The sequence below is a fragment of the Schistocerca americana genome, chromosome 4, assembly GCF_021461395.2.
Source record: "Schistocerca americana isolate TAMUIC-IGC-003095 chromosome 4, iqSchAmer2.1, whole genome shotgun sequence".
In the NCBI taxonomy this organism is placed as follows: Eukaryota; Metazoa; Arthropoda; class Insecta; order Orthoptera; family Acrididae; genus Schistocerca; species Schistocerca americana.
In genome coordinates this window covers 151,313,396-151,335,588 of record NC_060122.1, presented here as the reverse complement: position 1 = coordinate 151,335,588, position 22,193 = coordinate 151,313,396, and the positions used below count along the sequence as shown (strand labels likewise).

Genomic DNA, 22,193 nt, shown 5'->3' with positions numbered 1-22,193 from the left:
AACATATCTCCTCTTTCATTCTTGATCAGTTCATGAAATTCCTATCAGCCACATTCCAAACCCACTCTCCTAAAGAAGTGCAGTTACTTCAGATTCCATGTGGTGAGATGAAGTATTTCAACTAGTAGATGTATAAATATTCCATCAATGGAACACATTTTATGGAACATCAACATTGAAAATTATTATGAACAGATTGCTGTAGTCTTTACCATCCACAATAATTCCAAAGTTGCAATTACTATTACACTATTTTGCTACCTCTCTTTTGTTTTAAATTCCGACGAATACATGAACACCCCTCCAAATATAACAATATCGGGCAGGACTCGTTCCTCACTATGGCCCTGTATTCTGTGAAAAGTCAGAAGTCTGTCTGCTGGTCATAAGGCTGTTTTTGTATTTAATTTGTGTGTGTTCAGCTTACACAAAAATTATGTTTGGAACAGTATATCAGTATTTCACATTTTTGCAGTAGTTAGAAGAATGAATGAAGATATACTAGAAATTTCATATTTATCTGCCCATAACCACAACAATTTGGAAAGAAAGTTATAGATAAAATAGAAGGTTAATAATCTAGGAATATTTAGTTATCTTTGGATCAGCACTTACATTGTAAAACCATATGAAACAGTTAAGAGTGTGTTATATATCTAGAGAATTCAGTGCTGCACAGTAGGAATTTTAAAGTGTGGAAAAAAATGTTTTATTTATCCTCTCTCTCTCTCTCTCTCTCTCTCTCTCTCTCTCTCTCTCTCTCTCTCTCTCTCTCTCTCTCTAAAACTCATTGCCATTCTTTGTACACTTGATAGAATATTGTCCTTAGTATGAAACACAATTTTTTGTGGTCTGTTGCCATAGGAAGGAAATATCGATTTTACTGAGAGGAAAAATGTGAGAGTCTATCAGACATATTCTGTAGCCTGAAGCTAAAAAATTTAAATTGCATGAAGTAAGATGAGTAGGCTTATTATTATATTGAGCTCAGAATTTAGAGGTACATTGTTTATGAAAAGTTTTTGTCCTGACCAATAAAGAAATAATTAGTGATAAGCTGTGTTGTAGATATTCCTCATTACATACTGAACTACTCTTTAACGTAGCATAAATGCTCTGCTTTGAATTAAAAGTAATTTCCCATGTATTGTTTTGGCTAGCACAACAAAATACTTTGTTCCATCAATGCAGAAAAGTTATATATATATATAATCTAAAAACAAAGATGTGACTTACCAAACGAAAGCGCTGGCACGTTGATAGACACTCAAACAAACGCAAACATACACACAAAATTCAAGCTTTCGCAACCAGCGGTTGCTTCATCAGGAAAGAGGGAAGGAGAGGGAAAGACGAAAGGATGTGGGTTTTAAGGGAGAGGATAAGGAGTCATTCCAATCCCGGGAGCGGAAAGACTTACCTTAGGGGGAAAAAAGGACAGGTATACACTTGCACGCACACACACACATCCATCCGCACATACACAGACACAAGCAGACGTTTGTAAAGGCAAAGAGTTCGGGCAGAGATGTCAGTCAAGGCGGAAGTACAGAGGCAAAGATGATGTTAAATGACAGGTGAGGTACGAGCGGCGGCAACTTGAAATTAGCGGAGGTTGAGGCCTGGTGGGTAACAAGAAGAGAGGATATACTGAAGGGCAAGTTCCCATCTCCGGAGTTCTGACAGGTTGGTGTTAGTGGGAAGTATCCAGATAACCCGGACGGTGTAACACTGTGCCAAGATGTGCTGGCCGTGCACCAAGGCATGTTTAGCCACAGGGTGATCCTCATTACCAACAAACACTGTCTGCCTGTGTCCATTCATGCGAATGGACAGTTGGTTGCTGGTCATTCCCACATAGAAAGCTTCACAGTGTAGGCAGGTCAGTTGGTAAATCACGTGGGTGCTTTCACACGTGGTACTGCCTTCGATGGTGTACACCTTCCGGGTTACAGGACTGGAGTAGGTGGTGGTGGGAGGGTGCATGGGACAGGTTTTACACCGGGGGCGGTTACAAGGGTAGGAGCCAGAGGGTAGGGAAGGTGGTTTGGGGATTTCATAGGGATGAACTAAGAGGTTACGAAGGTCAGGTGGACGGCGGAGAGACCCTGTTGGTGGAGTGGGGAGCATTTCATGAAGGACGGATCTCATTTCAGGGCAGGATTTGAGGAAGTCATATTCCTGCTGGAGAGCCACATTCAGAGTCTGATCCAGTCCCGGAAAGTATCCTGTCACAAGTGGGGCGCTTTTGGGGTTCTTTTGTGGGAGGTTCTGTGTTTGAGGGGATGAGGAAGTGGCTCTGGTTATTTGCTTCTGTACCAGGTCGGGAGGGTAGTTGTGGGATGCGAAAGCTGTTTTCAGGTTGTTGGTGTAATGGTTCAGGGATTCCGGACTGGAGCAGATTCGCTTGCCACGAAGATCCAATCATCCCGGCCGCCCCATTGTAGCTGGTTACCAAGCCCCCACAGAACGTATCTCTGCCTACGTAGATGCAACCCATTACATGCAGTCTCCCATCCTTCATCAAAGACACCAACCACGTTCTCGAACGCCTGGAATCCTTACCCAATCTGCTGGGTTGGAGGGTTTGAATGCCTCAATGGCTCTGAAGGCTATGCACAGCTACCGGCAGGGTCACCCAAGCTGGATGGGCCTCAGTGGAGGGGTCTGATGAAGAGCAACCCACAACTTAAAGAAGGGTGGGCTCTGTTTTTTCCAGGGACTCCCGCCAGCAATGGTTGGGTACTGGTGTGGTGATGCCCCCCACCCCGAGTTGTATAAGGCTTGCTCAGGCATGTGGGGCTCTGTCTGTGTTGACATTAGTTTCCCTAGGGGTTCGTGGGATTGCTGTGGAGCAACCTAAATTCAGATCTCCTCCTGACTGGACGAGTGTACAGTCAGATAGTACCTATGGCCACCCAACAAAGATGCTCGGTTGGTCTGTCCTCCTGAGAAGTCGTCTCAGAATTATGGTAACAGCGCATTAGTTTGGCATAACAGAGCAAAGGGCTCCTTTCAGGTGGTCTACCTTTCTGTATTCGCAAGGCATTGGAGGGTGTTGCTGGGTTCTTAAAATGTATTAAATGACTTTGTAATGGAAAACTACTCGTTGAAACTGCCACGTCCAACCAAGTATCTTAGCTTCAGGTATGCAAGGCTTCGGGTGATTATCCTGTGGTGACTGATTTACATAAAACATTTAATTTCTGTAAAGGTGTGGTTACCTGCTCCGATATAATGGGGATGGCCCTGAGAAGTAGTGTGAAGAATGGAAAAATATAGGTATCACGAAATTGCAGAACTACATGAGGAGAATGTGGCACGGTGGAAATATCTGTAACATTTATTCTAACATTCAACACTCTGGAATTATCTGGCCATATTTTTGAAGGATAATTCCATCTAAAGGTTCTGGGCACAATCCTGTTGTTGGAAGATGGCCTGCTGACTGTATCATGGCCAGTTTGCCTTTTGAACCATCCATCTTCATGGTCTCCTGTCGACCATCATCTGAATCAGCAGACAAATCCCCACCGGAAAATGGTCACTAGAATGTACATCCGTGGCCACTTCCCTGTGAACTGAGTCTGCAATAATTGGGGAACAAAAACAAAGGTAAATGACTGAAGATGACCCTGTACCTATGGGAAAAGTTGTCATCTGACCAGAGTTCAAAAGGCAGATATTCTCTGGATGGACAAGATACTCGATAATTCAATCTCTGGAACAAATGCTAGCCAAGCCCCACAGCACACTGTGTGTACTGAAGCACCCATGAGGAGGGATGGGTGGGGGATGCCTGAAAGAGTTCTGCCAGTGAATCTGCATACACAAAGCATGAAGTGAAAGATAGAACATACTGTGATTTTAACAGGTGTGAGAACTTCCACTGCAGCTGCTTGTATGCTATGATAAGAGGGATGAGAAGAGTGCCATCTGACAATGACAAAGACAGCCATGCCACTCTCAGCCCTGCGTCCAGTAACATATCCTCCCTGTAGTAGTGGTAGCCCCTTGGTGAGGTGTCTTGGTGACAGTAAAATGAGTTTCCCAAATGTGATTGGTATAAATTGCAATTCCACTGCAACATGGAAGTCCCTGTGGGAGCCAATGATTAGCAATGGTTGTCCTTGTTCCTCTTCCTTGGGTAAGGTGAAATACCAGAGACGTCAGGGGGACATTAGAGGCTCCTGGCTCTCCAGTTCCTCCATGTGGATATCAGTATCCTAGACAGTAAATTCACCATTGGAAAGGAAGAGGGCTTGCCAATCTGAAGGTTTAGCTGCCACTTTCTTGTTTGGAATGACTTTTTGTGTGATGATTTTGTTTACTTTGGGAGGAATTGCTCGCATGGGTAGAGAGGATGGCTTGTGCAGCAGTATGTGGCTGAGGTTTCGTGTCCATTGTCAACGCTTCTTAAGGATTTCAGCTTCAAATGTAGCTCACCCCCCCCCCCCCACCCCCCCACGCACACACAAGTACATGTACTCATACTTGAATTTATGGTCTGGTTTTTTGTGGGGGCATCACTTTGCAACTGGCTTCTTAAGGGCTGAAGCTAAAGAACTAGCGAACACTGGAGGTTGCATAGCTTCGAAGCCTTTTTTAACATCACCATAGGGTATGCAACTCATAACTTTCAACTTGTGATTTTTCCTTTCATCAGTATAAACCCCAAACTTCCTGCTCCATACTGGGTAATCCCCAGAGCAATTTATACATTCTGAAGGAAGTGTACAAGAATCACATGATTCATGAGGTGGACCTCCACAATTATCACGCGAAGCCTTCCCGTTACATGCCTTTGTGGTATGACCAAATCTTTGACGTTTGAAGCATCACATTAAGTTGGGAACAAGTGGTGGACCATATCTCCAGTAAGATTCAATGAGCTCCTGCAAATTCCCTTCCTCAGTCCAGTAACCACCTCAGATGATGATCTGTGACTTAATGGAATGACGAGTGTCACTAGGCTGTCAGAGCCAGGTGCATAGTTTGAGGAAATTCAAACATCGTCCAGTTACCAAAAACCTTTGTGCCTTCAGAACTGTGAGAGCACAAGCGAGGCATGCAAGAATCATACTGACCCTAACAGTTATCGGAGTGTAACCCTTACCTGTTGTATAGGTAAAACTCTCAAACACGTGGTCAGCTGCCACCTTGTGTGGCTCTGTGAATCCAGAGGCCACCTGTGCCACTCCCAGTGAGGTTTCAGGCACTAGTGTTCTGCCCTTGACAACTTAATTCTGCTGGAGACAGCAATACAGGAATTCTTCGTATACCGAAACCACCTGGTTGGTGTGTGTTGTACAACATCCATCACCAACTTCAGGAATGGGGACTAGGTGGACGTCTGCCACTACTTATCCAATCTTTTTTTAAAGATCAGTGCTTTTGATATCCCGTCGGCTATGCCATGTCTGATATGTTCAGGAGAAGGGGGTCACCCAAGGCAGTGTACTCAGTGTCACATTGTTTGTAATCACTATCAGTGGCATCTCCTCCACATTCAGCAGCCCTGTTAAACGCTCTTTTGTTTGCGGATGACTTTGGAGTCAACTACTCTTCCTTCAATCTTACATTGACAATGAAGCAACTACAGCTGACCATCACCATCAGGAGATTGGAAGCTTGGGCCAATAAAACTGGATTTAGGTTCTCACCAGAGGAGACTACAATGTCAATTTTAACCATGCTCATTGAAGTTTTAACCTGAAAGACCAGCAGAAAACGGGCTTCAAATTGTTGAATATCTTAAAATGCTTCAGCGGAAAGGTGTGGAGAGGTGACAGGTCCTGCCTCCAGCAGTTTTATGGGGTGTTCGTGAGATCATGATCAGATTACAGCAGTGTGGTTTATATATGAGGCCATATTTCCTACCTCAAGATATTACACTGTCTACCATGAGGGTATTTGGATATTAACTGGATCTTGTTGGAGCAGCCTAATTAAGAGCCTGTGTGCAGAGGCTGGTGAACCACCACTCTGGCTTTGGCAGCACCTCATTCTGGCTCAATCTCAGCATTGCCTCAGTCATTGGCATTTAGTACGGTGGTTCATCCCAACTTTGAGCAGTTGTTCAGGAACTGACCACACGCGACCAAGCCATTCCAGATATGTGCTACTGACTGTCTCAATGATCTGGATAGACCAGACATCTGATACACAGCCAGGGGTGGAACAAACTGCTGCCTTGGCATCTTCAGAAGTCCAAAGTGATTTTAAGATTGACACAGTGCAACTCTTATTTTCTTCAATTTTAAGTGTGTACCATAGTTTCTTATGCAGATGGATACCAGCAAGCGAATTCACTTGGTTATTCAGCTTTTTTTAATGGTTTTTCAAAGTGTGTTTTCGAGAAAAATTTACAATTTCTGGTGTGGAGTCGTAAGGAGTTACGACAGCACTGGAGTGGATCCATAGACATCACTACAAGGTTTGTCATCTGTTCTGATTCCCTCAGTGCTCTCCAAGCGGTCCACAAAACATATTCTGTAGACCAGTTGATTCTGCTCATCCATGACCTTTTATAGTGGCTCTAACACCGTGGCTAAGATGTGATATTTTCCTGGCTGCCTGGACACATCAGGATACAGGGAAACAACATAGCCAACAGGTCAATCAAAGAAGCCTATCGGGATGGTGTTTTATGTTGATGTGCCATTCCCTTGCAGACTATCATCTGACAGATCAGTTCTGCGTCAGTGAGAAACTGAATGGTTAGAGATGAATCGGCCACACAGGCATGATGGACTTCACGCCAACCACATTGATGAAACGAAGTGCTGCTCGCCAGTCTGCATGTAGGATGTAGCCCTCAACATATGGTTTCTTCCAACAGGCTGTGAAGTTTTTGGTGTGCCTCTTTCGGTGCAGCCTGTTTTGACTGTGTGTGTCTTGTATACTGACATCAGGGCAGCCAGAGGTCTGCCCAGCATCCTTGACAATACTGACACCATTGTTAACGGGTTCTGCAATTTTGTGAACTGTCAGGTCTCATCTCTTAAAGTGCTGGGAGGGGAAGCATTTGTTAATCAGTTCTCATCCCTAAAGTGCTGGGGAGGGATCATGTACTTAAATATGTTATAAACTACTCTGCATGTGGGGGCAGCCTTTGTCCGCCCTTGCACAAGAATGACATGCTGACTTTTCCTCGGGCACTGACAACCACATTGTTGAGTGATGTACATCCAAACTCGTCATCAGGAATGTGTGTTAAGCCCTGTGTTTATGGCTGTCATCATCCTCGAAAATGAGAGTGCACAAAGCATAGACATTGTGAAGATGTGGAAGAAAAAAGACTTTTTTTCACTGATGTGTTAAAATGCATTGTGGTTCATGTTCACAGTAGCCTAAATGAATGGGCCCTTGTCATAGTATGGAAAACATCCCAGAATTACCTTCAGTGTGAATTTTACCCACCTGAAAACATCCAGAGCCTGACTTTCAGACTCCGCACACTGCGGGTTAAACACATTGTGCTGTTGGTGTACTTGTAACATGAACTCTGCAAAAAAATGCACATTTCAGCAAGCTACTATATTTCATTTTGACACTACTCTTGCTATCAACCTTTGTTTATTCTCAAAATTGGCACTAATTTCTACAAATGATTTATAGCTCATTATAGTTACTGCTATTTGCAAAACTGATTGTCTTTAATACTGTTTGAGTAATTGTTTCTTAATGATATTTTTTCTTTTAAATTTTACCTTGACAGTTTTATAAGGATGACGAGGGTGGTTTGAAAAGTTCTTGGAATCACCATGAGAGGTCAGTGCTAGTGCAATAAGTTGTTCATGTGATATTCATGGGACTTGTTGCCTGTAATCACGTGCCACATCAGTGCTCTTGGAATAGAGCTGTGGTGGTGACGTGGCTCTGTTGTTCCTGTGTAGTGATTTGCGAAGATGGAAAAAATAGAGATTCGAGCAGTGATTAAGTACTTGTAAATAAAGGTACGAAAGCAAAGGACATTTGTGTCGTTTTACAGAATACACTGGGGGGCTCCTTCATATTCAGCTGTTGCCAAGTGGATAAATGAATTTAAATTTGGTCGGGAGAGCTTAGACGATGATCTGCACAGTGATCGGCCAAGATGTGTCACTACTCCAGACATCATCGGCAAAGTGCACAAAAAGGTCATGGAGGATCGCCATTTGAAAGTGCGTGAAATTACTCATGCTTTCCAGATGCCCTCTGAAAGGATACATCACATTTAACTGAAGAATTAGAAATGAAAAAATTATCTGCAAGATGGGTGCCACGACTCTTGACGCGCCTGCACACGTGTGCCATCACCGTGAAAAAATTACACGAACTAGGGTATGAATTGTTGCCACACCCACCTTATTCACCTGATATGGCTTCGTCAGACTTCCATCTCTTCCCAAAACTGAAAATGTTTCTTGGTGGACGAAGATTTACTTCAAACAAAGAATTCATAGCCGGAGTTGACAACATTTTGCAGGCCTGGAGGAAACTCATTTTCGAGATGAGATCAAGGCACTGGAACATTGTTGGACCAAGAGCATTAATCTACAAGGAGACTACATTGAAAAATAAAAAAAGTTTCAGTGATGTAAGTACTTTTTCTCTCTTTCGTTCTCAGAACTTTTCAAACCACTCTCGTATTTGTTGACTTTACAGTTTTAGTATCTTTACCCAAAACCATATGGTCAGTCGTAAAGGAAGTGGCTGGTCTGCAGAGACAGGTCGAGGATATAGAATCAGTGCGTAGTGGGAATGTCCGTGTTACTGATAAGTCGCGTATATGTACAGTATTTAATAATCACTTTCTGAATATAGCAGGTGAACTAAATAGAAACCTAGTCCCAACAGGGAATCATATAGCGCTCTTACAAAAAAGGGTTCAGAGACTGTTACCTGAAATGCTCCTCCATGATACTGACAAGAGGGAGACTGAGTTAATAATTTAATCACTAAAGACTAAGAACTCTCATGGATATGACGGGGTATCTAGCAGAATACTGAAGTATTGTTATATGTATGTTAGCCCAGTACTTAGCCATATCTGTAACTTTTCCCTTAGGAGTGGTCGGTTTCCTGACCAATTAAAGTACTCTGTAGTGAAGCCACTTTATAAAAAGGGAGACATTGATGATGTTGACAATTTTAGACCTATTTCTATGCCATCAGTGTTTGCTAAAGTTATCGGGAGGGTTGTATATACAAGGTTACTGGAGCATTTAAATTCCCATAATTTGTTGTCAAATGTACAGTTTGGTTTTAGAAATGGTGTAACAGCTGAAAATGCTATATTCTCTTTTCTCTGTGAGGTTTTGGACGGATTAAATAAAAGATTGCGAACGCTAGGTGTTTTCTTTGATTTAACGAAGGCTTTTGACTGTGTTGACCACAAAATATTAGTGCAGAAGTTGGACCATTATGGAGTAAGGGGAGTAGCTTACAATTGGTTCGCCTCTTACTTTAAGAACAGAAGGCAGAAGGTAATTCTCCGCAATATTGAAAGTGGTAGTGATGTTCAGTCCCAATGGGGCACTGTTAAGTGGGGTGTTCCCCAAGGGTCTGTGCTGGGGCCACTGCTGTTTCTTATTTATACAAATAATATGCCTTCTAGTATTACAGGTGATTCAAAAATATTTCTGTTTGCTGATGACACCAGCTTGATAGTGAAGGATCTTGTGTGTAATGTTGAAACAGTATCAAATACTGTAGTTCATGAAATAAGTTCGTGGCTTCTGGAAAATAATTTTATGCTAAATCACAGTAAGACTCAGTTTTTACAGTTTCTAATTCACAATTCAACAAGAACCGATATTTTGATCAGACAGAATGGGCATATTATAAGCGAGACGGAACAGTTCCTAGGCTTTCGGATAGATAGTAAGCTGTTGTGGAAAGCCCATGTCCAGGATCTTGTTCAGAAACTAAATGCTGCTTTATTTACCATTAGAACAGTATCTGAAATAAGTGACACTTCAACACAAAAAGTAGTCTACTTCGCATATTTTCATACGCTTATGTCGTATGGTATTATTTTTGGGGGTAATTCTTCTGATTCAAAAAGGGTATTTTTGGCTCAAAAATGCTCTGTTCGAGCTATATGTGGTGTAAGTTTGAGAACCTCTTGTCGACCCCTATTCAATAGTCTGGGAATTCTGACATTGCCCTCACAGTATATATTTTCTTTAATGTCGTTTGTTGTTAGCAATATTAGCCTATTCCCAAGAGTTAGCAGCTTTCACTCAGTTAATACTAGGCAGAAATCCAATCTGCATGTGGAATGCACTCCCTTGACTCTTGTGCAGAAAGGAGTGCAGTATTCTGCTGCATCCATTTTCAATAAGCTACCACAAGAACTCAAAAACTCTTAGCAGTAGCCCAAACTCTTTTAAGTCTAAACTGAAGAGTTTCCTCATGGCTCACTCCTTCTACTCCGCCGAGGAGCTCCTGGAAGAGCTAAAAAATTGAGCAAATTCCAGTGTTACATTGTTGATTTTCTTTATTTAAACTTACAACTTGTCACCTGAATATGTTTTTTTATATTTCATTTTATCTGTTTCTAAAATCGTGTTGTAATTTCATGTATTGACTCGTTCCATGACCATGGAGACTTCTCCTTAAATTGGTCCCACGGAACAATAAATAAATAAAAATGGAAAAAAAATTTCAGTCATTATCTTTGTGAGAGAGAGAGAGAGAGAGAGAGAGAGAGAGAGATGGGGGGCGGGTGGGAGAGGGAGAGGAATCAGAATCACAGAATCAGAATATGTACTGAAGGGTAGTAAAAGAGAGTTGCTTGCATGTACTTATCAACTGGTGCTTACTAACTAGACAGGATAGTAGAAGAAGAAAAGTGTACCAGGAAATCAAAATGGCGACACCCAACTGGGGAGGCATCACTCGCCATTTGGTGTATACATCACAGATATATGGACCCTCTAGCTACTGGTAGGTTCCTGATGACCCTGACCCTATCATACGCAACTCATATTGCATCAGTCTATGAATATATATCATTACTTTTGAAAACAGGTATTGTTCCATTGCAGGACACAACAAAACCTTTAAACATTTCACTTTCCACAAATACATTTCTCTTGAATATGAGCTAAATGTTAAAGATACCGTTTCACATAATTACGTCTATCTTCACCCACAGCAGATGTATCTTACACACTTTTATATTCAGACAGGTAATTTCATTATCAATTTACAATAATTTATACATAACAGCAGTTGGTAACTTTAACAAAGGTTTCTTTGCCTTTCTCAGAAATAAATCTTCCACTAAAATATTATTTGCTTTACTATTAAGAAATTGTGTTGAAGGCAACTTATTTACATCATTATCCCTTATCAACGCATTACAATCTTTGTGAACCTGACTTTCAGCGCTATTGGTCAGTTTATCAGGCTTCTCATTCATTAACTGCACACAGTTTACTTCAACATTGTATAAAGTATCCCCATCATTAGTTACTACTTCACTGTCTTCAACTACTTGGCTGAAGAAACGTTTACATTAAAGAACATCTCTCAGTTCAGTGTGTTCTTCCTGACATTACATGACTATGTTCTCCAATCTTTCTCCACAATCTTTTACACTTACTTTACTCTGAGTGCGTTCAGTCCTTACGCCATATGTGCTGTCGTTGATTACTGCCAATGAAATCAGGTGGCATCTGCTACTGCCATTTCAACCTGGCAACCCATGCTGCCGTAATGTTTAGCCCCGAATGCTCCGGCTAGATTGGTTAATGTCTGAAGAAATTGATAGTGCTATCATGCTTTTGCATTGGTCTCCAGCTCTCGCAATGCACTGCCAGTCCGGTACCCAAGATGCCACTGCGCTGCTCTTTCCTGCTCTACTTCTCTCCTGCTCTACTTTTCTCCTGCTGCCTGCCTTCAGTTATCCACAATGCAACCACAACGTTCGTAGGTTCTAGTCACTGTTTATATCACCTCACCACATAGGCAAACGATTATGATTTTCTCTGTATAACACTTTTAAGAGTCTTACACAGTTCAATCACAGTTCCAAATATCTGCATTTGTAAACTCTGTACACTTCAAAATGTCAATATGTCTTCTCACACACGTTTGCCACTTGTTAATTCCTAAGTTCGCACACTGTGCCAAATAGGAAGGTGTCCACATCAAATGTCATGTGAACTAGTCCTACCTGTTATGGAATTAGCCTTGGTAGCTACTCATTTTCACTGGGTCACCATCTAAAATTGCTGATGTAGTAACTATCCTTAAAGTCAATAGCCAAAAGCTGCTTCTTAGTTCAAAATTGGAAGTTTAGACATTGGTAATTACATTTCTCAGGACCTCCAGTCTCCATCATTAAGACCTCTCGCCGCTATTGCTTCAATGACGTCGTCTTTCCAGCATCTCGCAGGTCTAGAGCACTTTCTTCTTTGATGTGGAATCCATTGCCATACACGTTTTGGCCATCTTGTGTCAGGCGCATGCTGTAAGTGACCATACCAGAGTAGGCACTTCCTCTCTCTGATCCTATCATTTCTAATATGATGAAGCCTGGAATATCCACAACTCCGTCTCCAGAAATCCATCACGACAGACGATCTTTCTGCGTCTGAGTTAGTTCCCACAAGTCTGCACCATATGTTGTGATACTTTCAATAATTTTGTGGTAGATGGTATGTTTTGTTCTGCGTGTTATGTTTTTGTTTCAGAGAATACCATTTAGTTGTTTTATGGCTCGTTTGCCCTGGCCAATTTTATTGTTTACATCATCCGTACTTTTACCATTAGACGACAGTGTGACTCCCAGGTAATTAAAACTATGACACCCTTTGACAGTATCAGCACCGAGTTGTAAGTCGTTAACAGCATTTTCTCCCACTTCCAGATATTCTGTTTTAGATACATTTATGACAAGACCCCATTTTTCATATTCTTATTTTAATTTGTGGAACATGTAATTTGCATCTTCCTCATCTCCAGCTGTCAACACTTGGTTGTCAGCAAAAAGTAAAGTGAATAAGAGCTTGTCGTCTATGGTGATACCCATTCCTCCACATTTCCTTTTCCAAAATTTTAGTGCCTCCTAAAGGTAGATCTTAGAGTGTAGGGGCGAATGTGCATCCCTGGTGTAGTCCCTTTGTCACCTCAGACTCTTGAGGTAGTCGATTTCTCACTTTTACCATTGCCGTGCAACCTTGGTAGAGGAGTCTGACAGCTTTCGCATAGCTCAGTGACACGCCATTATCAATTAGACTTGTCCATAGCCTGTTCTGTGGAACTGTGTTATGGAGGTCTACAAAGACAAGGTGGGTCGTAAGGCCCCTTGCTGTCCTTTTCTCCACTAGGTTTTTGAGGGTAAATACTCCATCAGTACAGAAGCAACCAGCTCTGAATCCATTTTGTTCTTCAGATTCAGTTACTTCTTCTATCCTCCTTTTTTAGGATATGACCATAGACTCTCGCCATGAATGGCATCACACTAATACCACGATAGTTTGCACAATTTCTCCTGTTGCCCTTCTCAAATATTGATGTAGTTGTTGCCTTTTTCCACTCCTTTGGGGCTTCGTCCCCTCTAAGTCATTTGTCAAAAATCACTGCCAATATCTCAGAGTTTTGACGGTGCTGCTTTAACCAGTTCTATATAAATTAATCCTGGACCTGGCGGCTTTCTGTTTTTCATGGCATTAATTGCATTTTGGACTTCCTTTGAAGTTATCAGGGGTATATTATCATTATTGATTTCAATGTCTGGTCGGTTCTCAGTGAATGCCACTCTGTTCTGTTAGTAATCCTTGGTAGTGCTGTAAGCATTGCTGCATGCTAATGAGGTTTATATGTGCTTTATCTTTAATCTGTGTTCTTATTGTTTTTAATACCTTTCAGGCTTTATTTGCTCATGTATTCCCCATGCTTTTTTTTCTAACTCTTCACCGGTTTTCTGCCAGGCTTCGGTGCTCTCCCCCCCCCCCCCCCCCCCCTTAATTATTGTTTTCTGTGCATCTTTTCTCCACATTCTGTATTCCTGCCAATCGTTGTCTGATACTGAGTTCAAGCATTTATTATAAGTTTAATATATACAGAGCAAAATAGCTCTTAACTTCATCTAAAAGTAAAACTTCACACAGTACAGAAGCAGTGAACAAAAGGTTCTTCACGCACAATTAAGTACCAAAAGTCACAGAACTGTCATTAGGCACTAACATTGTTCAAATAATCCAAGACATCTTTTGATTGTCTGATGCTTATTATCTAAATGATTAATGGAAAATCTCATAAAGATGTGAAACAAATACCAACAAAGAGATAGAGGGGCTGGCCAGTACTTACCTCAGCTCAGTACAGCTGATAGATACACAAAACAAAACAGAACAGAATATTTTCGTTCCTAGCTTTCGGAACTTTGTTCCTTCATCAGGGAGGAGGGAGGGGAAAGAAAGGGAAAGTGGGTTCAGTTACTCACAACCCAGGTTATGAAGCAACAGGGAAAGGAAAACAGGGAGGGTAGCAAGGATGGAGGAATGGTTGTCAGAGGGAAGCCAAAGATATTCTACTGTAAGTACTGTGCCAGCTTCAAACCAAAGAGAATGCATACAGAAGTAAAGAGGTATATAGTATAAAGATAAACACAACTATGTAGAATGAAAAGATGTGTGAATGGCTAAAGAGGAAAGGGAAAGAGGAGAAGACTGAAGATTAAATGGGAGTGAGGTTGGTTAACGTAGGTTCAGTCCAGGGGATGGCGGGATGAAAGGATATGTTGAAGTGCAAGTTCCCATCTCCGCAGTTCCGAGGGACTGGTGTTGGGTGGGAGAAGCCAAATATGCACATACGGTGTAGCAGGTTCCTAGAATTATGCTAGAGGGCACGCTCTGCTACTGGGTATTGGACATCTCCTAGGCGGACAGTTTGTCTGTGTCCGTTCATGCGCTCAGCCAGTTTAGTTGTTGTCATACCGATGTAAAAGGCTGTGCAGTGCAGGCATGTCAGCTGATAAATGACGTGTTGTTTCACATGTGGCCCTGCCACTTTCCATTCTTCCCTTTCTTTCCCCTCCCTCCTCTTTGATGAAGGAACAAAGTTCCAAAAGCTAGGAACGTAAATTTTCTGTTCTGTTTTGTGCATCTATCGGCTGTACTGAGCTGAGGTAAGTACTGGCCAGCCCCTCTATCTCTTTGTTAGTATTTAATGCGTATTATCGTAAAGCAAATTCTCTCAGCCAGTTTGCACGAACAGAGAGGCAACTTGAAAGGTTCCTGAGGCTGGGCTAGACTAGCTGAAGACAACGAGGAAAATAAACAGAATTCCTGAAAATTACACAAGTTTGGGCCTTATAAAGACTCGCTCTGGGATATTTTTAAAACAGTTTACAAATTTTATTGGTCAGAAAGTTCATCTTTTATGGGTCATTGATTTTGTCATTATAAGCAGTATCTATTAAAGTGTGCAGTACTAATTTGTGTGTACAACATGAGAATCCTGAGTTTATGACCACAGGCTGAATATTGTGTGTTAAATTTTAGTTATTGAAAAGTTAGTAATTTTTAATTAAGGATGCTTGCCCATTAATGTGGATGTCAATAGATTCAGAAAAATCAGGCAGTTAGAAGTATATCAACAGATCACGGAAATTTACAGTAGTTTAGGTATAATTGGCACAGAAAGTTTCGACCAGGTGTAATTTTTAATTAATATCTTTTAAACTAATTATGTTTGGGTTAATGTAAACGCTTTACTGAAGAGAGGAAAAATACCTCTTTAATCCGGAAGACGTGTTTCCTTCTGAATTTACCTATTAGCTCATGAGATTTTTCCTACATGTCAGTGTACAAAATTTTATAATTGCAATAACTTTTGATTGCTGTCATTTCTGACAGAACTGTTTAGCTCATTGCAACCAGGACAACAAACTGAATGATCTGAATAATAAAGTTTTGTTGTGGAATTTGTTTCTACAGTTTGGATAATGTGTGTACTATATAGTTAATGTAAGAACTTCAACGTGGCAATTCTGAAAAGAAAGTTGGCAAAAATTTTATATACATGTTAATACATGAAATATAAGGGTGTACAAAGTAGGTTGGCAGGGGTCAGGCTTCTGTCACACACCTTCCCTCATTTCAAAAAGGCAAAATACAACTTGTCGGACTGCAATACATGCTTCCAGTTAGCTACTGTGTAGTTTCTTTGTTGTTTTGCCCATTGACAGGGTGGAGCTTTATATGCTCATGTGAGTAATAGTCTTTTGCGAGAATATCCAGTGCATACAGTTCCGTTCACACTTTTGCTCAAAGACTAGTTGAGATGGATCTGACTTTAGTGATAACTTCGATTACTGTCTGGTTTGAAACCAGTTAACATTGACGAGGTGTGACTTTGCTATTGACAGTCTGTTAGGATCTTTTTATGATCACTATTTCTATGCTTGGCTGTGAGTGATACTGTCCCATGTAAACATATTGTACAATCTTGTGTTGTTGCAGTGACAAATTGAGCAACTTCATTCACATGGGGTGACGGGTACGTCCCCAAGCACGATAGTTACTTTTTACCAATCTGTCATGTCACCCACCTTACTATGCTGTTTTCATACAACTGACTGCCTGGTACATGTCCTACACTGATGGCAGCTCTCCAGAGTGAGCAGTGTGCTCTTTCAAGGGGGGGACCAGTGTTATGTCTGATGAGCTTAGTTTCATGGAATAGGTAGCTGACTAATCACAATCATGTAATTTAAATTCCTGGTTCCCCATACTGTGCATGACACATTCAAACAAACAGTAACTTACGTTTTTCAGCATTTTAAAAAAATTTGTAGGATTTTAGATTAGCTTCATATTGTAAATGCCTGTTGTATTTAGTACTAAATGTCACACAAAAGTAAAAAATGAAAAACCGTAGCATAATAGTGAACTCATCTGTGCTTTTTGTCATAAAGGTATCAAAAGTACACAGCTAACAAAACTGTTCAAATTGTTTGGGCCACAAAACTGCTTACAGGAATGGGGATATGTCATTCTGCTTGGTCTCAGGGCAAGTTGAACTCCTGATGTGGTGTAACAGATAACTACATCCAGTATAGCCTTTGGGCTAAACTATATGCTGTAAACATTGATGGAGAGCTGCATGCTAGTGACTAGATACATAGCTGTAGCTATAGTACAATTCAGAACAGCTTACGCATTCTTCAAGTATAGCTATTAGATAATGAGAAAGAGCTCATTTTCCTATTATGCCTTTCATTATTATTTTTAGTAATAATTTTTGTTTGCACAAGTTGTAATATTGATAGAAAATATTTATTTTTCACAGAAAGAGTATGTCATCAAAGAGTGAAGACAAAGAACTTATTAATATCAGCAGTGATGAAGATGAAAATAAAGTGGTAAAGAAAGAAAAAGTTCAAGCTAAAATTAAACAGCATGCTCCAATTACTGGTATAACTTTATCAGCAGTTCCAAAACCCCTTCTGTCTGATTCTCAGCTGGTAAGTTTTGTTATGTGCAGTTATTGTCTGTTTCATTTTTGTTTAAATCTTATTATTATATATGAAGGTCTCCATTTTACTTACAGCAAACTGTGTCAAACATTTTTAAGTCAACAGAAATTTCAGTTTCACGAAGTGCACAACCTTTGAAGAAAAATCAAACATCAGCTGAATCAAAAAACGTCCGTATTCAAAAGAATCAGTCACTTTCTACCAATCCACAAAATTCACACAGTATAGATAATACAAGGAAACGTAAGAATGAAGAGGAATTAAAAGCGGGGACACCACAGAGGAGAAAACGAGAATTCACCGTTCATGATTCCCAATACAACTTTTCGAGTTTAGGAGGTATCGGTAAGGTTCTGGAGGTAGGTGTTTGAATTAATTATGTTAAATTTTTATCAATTACATGTATATAGTTTCAATGTTTCTGCCTTTGATAACTTAGACTAATGGAAAGAAATGGCTGAGAGGAAGTAACTATTAGCTGCTAATATTATGGTCAATATAACCAATCATTAGGCCATATTTTCAGGAGCATATCAATTGTAATTGAAATATGTCAACAAATCGTAAGTGGCCAGGCCAGATTTATTTCATTCAGTTGCAATGAAAATTGTCACAAGTCCACAGTTAGCATCTCTACAGCTCAAATTAAATAATTCTGTAATTGGCAGGAGGTAATGTTGCCCATGCATATGTGCAAACCACACAAAAAAAACTAGGATTGGCTAATGGCTTGCCCCTACCATTGGACTGGACATGTCAGTTGCAAACTTAACTTTAATCGGAATATAACCACAAATTTTATAACAGTGAATTTGTTCAAACTTTCAGGCAAGAAGCCAGAAACATACTTCCAAATGGACCAATACTTGAAATGGAGGAAGAGAATATTAATAAAACGACATTATAATCCCATTGATTGGCCCACAACATTAATTTCACAATTAGTTTACAGGATACTGCTCATAGCGATTAGTTACCTCTTGGTGTTGTAAATAGCTCTCCAGGTGTGAGGTTAAGGACATGTATTATTGCCTGATGACATCCAATAAGCATAAAGTGGTACATTCATTTCGCGAATATTTTGCTGTTGATCTGAATTGTGTAGGGTGCTCCCAGTTTCTAAACTATACAGTTTTTATCTGGTACAGATCAGACGATCCTGTGGGTGAGAGGATTGGGTCAGTACTCAGCGGTTTGCAGGTGGTCAGTTGATTTCGCAACTATAATGTTCCGGGTATATTTTAAAGTGGAGTATTTTGCTGATATTTCTGACATTGTCATTCAGTCCAAGCATTTCCCTACCGCTTATCAGTTTTGGAGAGAACTAGTTGCCACTGTGACTTCAGAAGCATAAAATTGTCCACTCCGTTACTCTCCACAGTCTATCTTTTACCTTGCTCTCCTTCACAATCAGTACACATTTTAAATTCTGAGATTTATGCATATGGATTTACACAGACCTTCGGAAAAATAAAAATCGCTTGCATCCATTTCACCAATGATAGTTTTGTGTTCGGCCACTAGAGAGCATCTGGGCCCTACATTTGTAGCTTGGCTATTGTGTTTTGAGATGGTTGTCACTAGATATCATCTTTATTGTGTGCAGGTTTCGGTACCCAACAGAAAAACATGTGCTTCGAGCCTCTCCTGCATTGCTGTTGCAGCAATGCTTTCAAAAAAGGATGGCTATGGTGATCCTGAGTTTGATGTTGAATTCAGAAGCTTAGAAAGTGAAGAAGAATGTGATGTTACTTCATTAGAGACTAAAAGTGGCAATATTTTGTCAGTTGAATGGCAAGTGCTTGCCAGTGGTACAAGATAATTACACCCACTGTGCTTCAGCTAGCTCTTCGAAGATTTACGTTCACAGGAAATTGATGTGAAATAGCCATACAGGATGTAAAAAATGACTTCAAGTTGCAGGAGATTTTTGTCAGTCAAGTGCACCAGTTTACTCAGGAGCTCATTATTGATGACCTTCAAATTTTTGTAACTCATTCTTTTGATCTATAAAAACTATATTTATATGTCTGGCTGTAATGTCATTCATTATAGGATGTTTGCATTAATAAAAAAATATTGTTGTTTGGAACATAATTTTGAAAAAAATTATGTTAGGGGGTTAAGATATTACACTCATTCATGTGGCCATTCTGTGAGCTGCATCGCAGTAGAAAACAAACACTAGCTAGTCAGTTGTCAGTAATCATCAGTGTGCGGTTTCTAGGGAGTGTGTGTAGGAGATTTATATGCATGGTAGTTCTCTTATATTACAACTTGATGCTTCTCCCTCATTGAAATTTCTCTCTGATATTAACAAGTCAGTTTGTACAAACCACAATCTTGCAAAATGAGATTGGGTTATTGGCAATGATTTTGTTGGACTCTAAGGAAAACAAGTACTTCAGTTCATATATTTTTATTCACTGATTATGTAAAGATTGTCATTTCTTTGCTTTAAGTTAATGTCTTTTAAGGAAGTGAATATCCTCACCTGCTCAGTCATTTCCTGTCACTTTGTTTTAAAGATTCTTTTCCTTCTTCCGAAGTGATGAAAAAGTCCTTTTTAGAGGGTGGTTGTCAGTGTGTGATTGATGTAGTAAGTAAAATGTGTTTCCATTTTGTCGGACCATATCGGCTGTATGGCGAAATGGCTTCTCCATTTTCTTAGAGAAGTGAAAAGAGCATTCATTTAAGTCAGGCTGTTCCAACTGTGCCCCATGGGGGCAAGAGCCCTATTGCTCACTCCACCATTGCACTCGCAAGAAGGCACAGCTAGGCTAATGGCCAGCCAGCCTTATAGCATGTATTCTGCTCATGTGCGGGTCACTTTTTCAAGTACATATTCAGCTGTCACTTTGTGTCAAACCCTTGTATATGGAATTTGTCAAAGTTCCTAAAACATTTCAGATGTGACTAAATAAAATGAAATTATCTTGATTCTGTTACAGTTTTAATTTTCCAAATATTTTGCAGGAGGTGTGCAAGTTGCTGGTCCATATTCAACATCCTGAAATATACAAACGGATTGGAGTGACACCACCTCGAGGATTTCTTCTTCATGGGCCCCCAGGATGTGGAAAAACATTGCTGGCTCAAGCTATTGCTGGTGTAAGTGTTCTAATCTTTCTTTTTACTGATAATATTGATATGGTTTTTCACTGAACTATTTAATATAAGAAACATGTCCTTCCTTATTTATTCCATATGAAAATAAAAAGTTAATATTAACTTATGAACAGCAGAAGAGAAGTATACATTTAGCTATCACTGAATTGGAATAAATTAGAACATGGCTAACAGGTATTCAGATGTGCAAACATTTTTTAATTGCTGGCTTTTTAAATATAGAGGAAAATTTGAAGGAGTTGCTTCTGCTTAAGGGTGTATAAGCTATTATTTTGCTATTGCATTTTAGGTGTTATGCCCCTGTCAATCACAAATATTCAGTCTCATGCCACAGCTCCAATATAAGTAATTGTTCCCTTGTAGGGATCAGTTTGAAGCAATACAGGGGGAAAACTGTGATCATGGACAACATTAACTGTGGTGTTCAGTGCAGCTTGAAGTAAAGAGTTGTATTTCTCTGACACCTCTGTCACATCTCCATCTTTCATATCCTTATTGTAGGTGGTTTGCTCTCTATCTGGGGCCTTCCCCTCTTCCCGAACCTACCCCTTTCTTCATGAAGAAGGAACCAACAGTACTGGAAACATTTAAAGGAGTCTGTTGGCAGTATTGTATTTAGAAAATCAACCCCTAAAGGTGAATACAGGTCAGCCAATCTGGTTACTTCTAATAAACTATTTTCCTATCTTAAAAATGTGGTTCAGGTTGTTGTTACTATGATTGCTTATAAAATTTAAATAGCATTTATGGTCAATATTCTCACAAAATATTATTTTTATATAATTAATTAAAGCTTAAAAATCATTAAATATCAAGATTTGGTTGTGCAATCGAGAATACTCTGTCACTGGGTGATGCTCTCATGACATCACAGACTAGGAAGAAAGACAAAGCTATACATGTGTTACAGGAGTATAAGCCGAAGTTACGAGGCCTTTACGTACTTTTTCTGCAAACAGTTTAGCTATTTGGTGATAGAAAATGCACTTGCAACCTAAGTAACAATTGAAAGGAATTTCGTGAATGCTGATAGTGCAAAACTAGCAAAAGCTGAACCATTAATGCACCACCCATTTAGAGTGGCAATGTGTGCAACAATGGACATTCTTCTCCCTGCAACATTGTTAAACTCGCTCAAAAATAAGGAATTGTAGAACATTTGTAAAGTGGGACCGTACATTATAACTAGATTGTTGACTATCAGCCATGAACTACAAAGAAAAACAAAGTGGAATTATTCTGGACAAACTTTAGTGCTGATTTGCTATGTAGAAGACACTTACCAGAGAGACTGTGGTCAGTAGGTGCTCGGTGGTGCAATGGATAGTGCAGCTGACAAGAAGTTATGAGGTCATGTGTTCGAGTCCTGGTAGGGTCATATTTTTTTGACAGTTATATGCAAAATACGAGAATAGCAGTAGCAATAACTGAGTCTAGTAGTTCTTTCGATATTGGGATATTTTATATACAGCATCAAATTAATCTTGGTCTGAGTAATGGACAACAGAGGATAAATAAATTATTCTACTTTATGAACAAACAATTCTCTTTATTGGAGAGCATTGCTAGTGGTGACAATATCACC

At 40.1% G+C, this 22,193-nt stretch overlaps 1 protein-coding gene across 2 annotated transcripts in view; it reads left to right on the top strand.

Annotated features, from left to right (window-relative positions):
- LOC124612860 (nuclear valosin-containing protein-like) overlaps positions 1-22,193 on the top strand; it is a 154,021-nt gene that overhangs the window by 68,109 nt on the left and 63,719 nt on the right. The window contains exons 5-7 of one of the 2 annotated variants that reach the window (XM_047141291.1): positions 17,293-17,467; positions 17,578-17,838; positions 20,456-20,590. In XM_047141291.1, the coding sequence (XP_046997247.1) occupies positions 17,293-17,467; positions 17,578-17,838; positions 20,456-20,590 (571 nt within the window). Of the gene's footprint in view, positions 1-17,292; positions 17,468-17,553; positions 17,839-20,455; positions 20,591-22,193 lie in introns of both variants that reach the window. The other variant, XM_047141290.1, reaches the window with a different exon arrangement.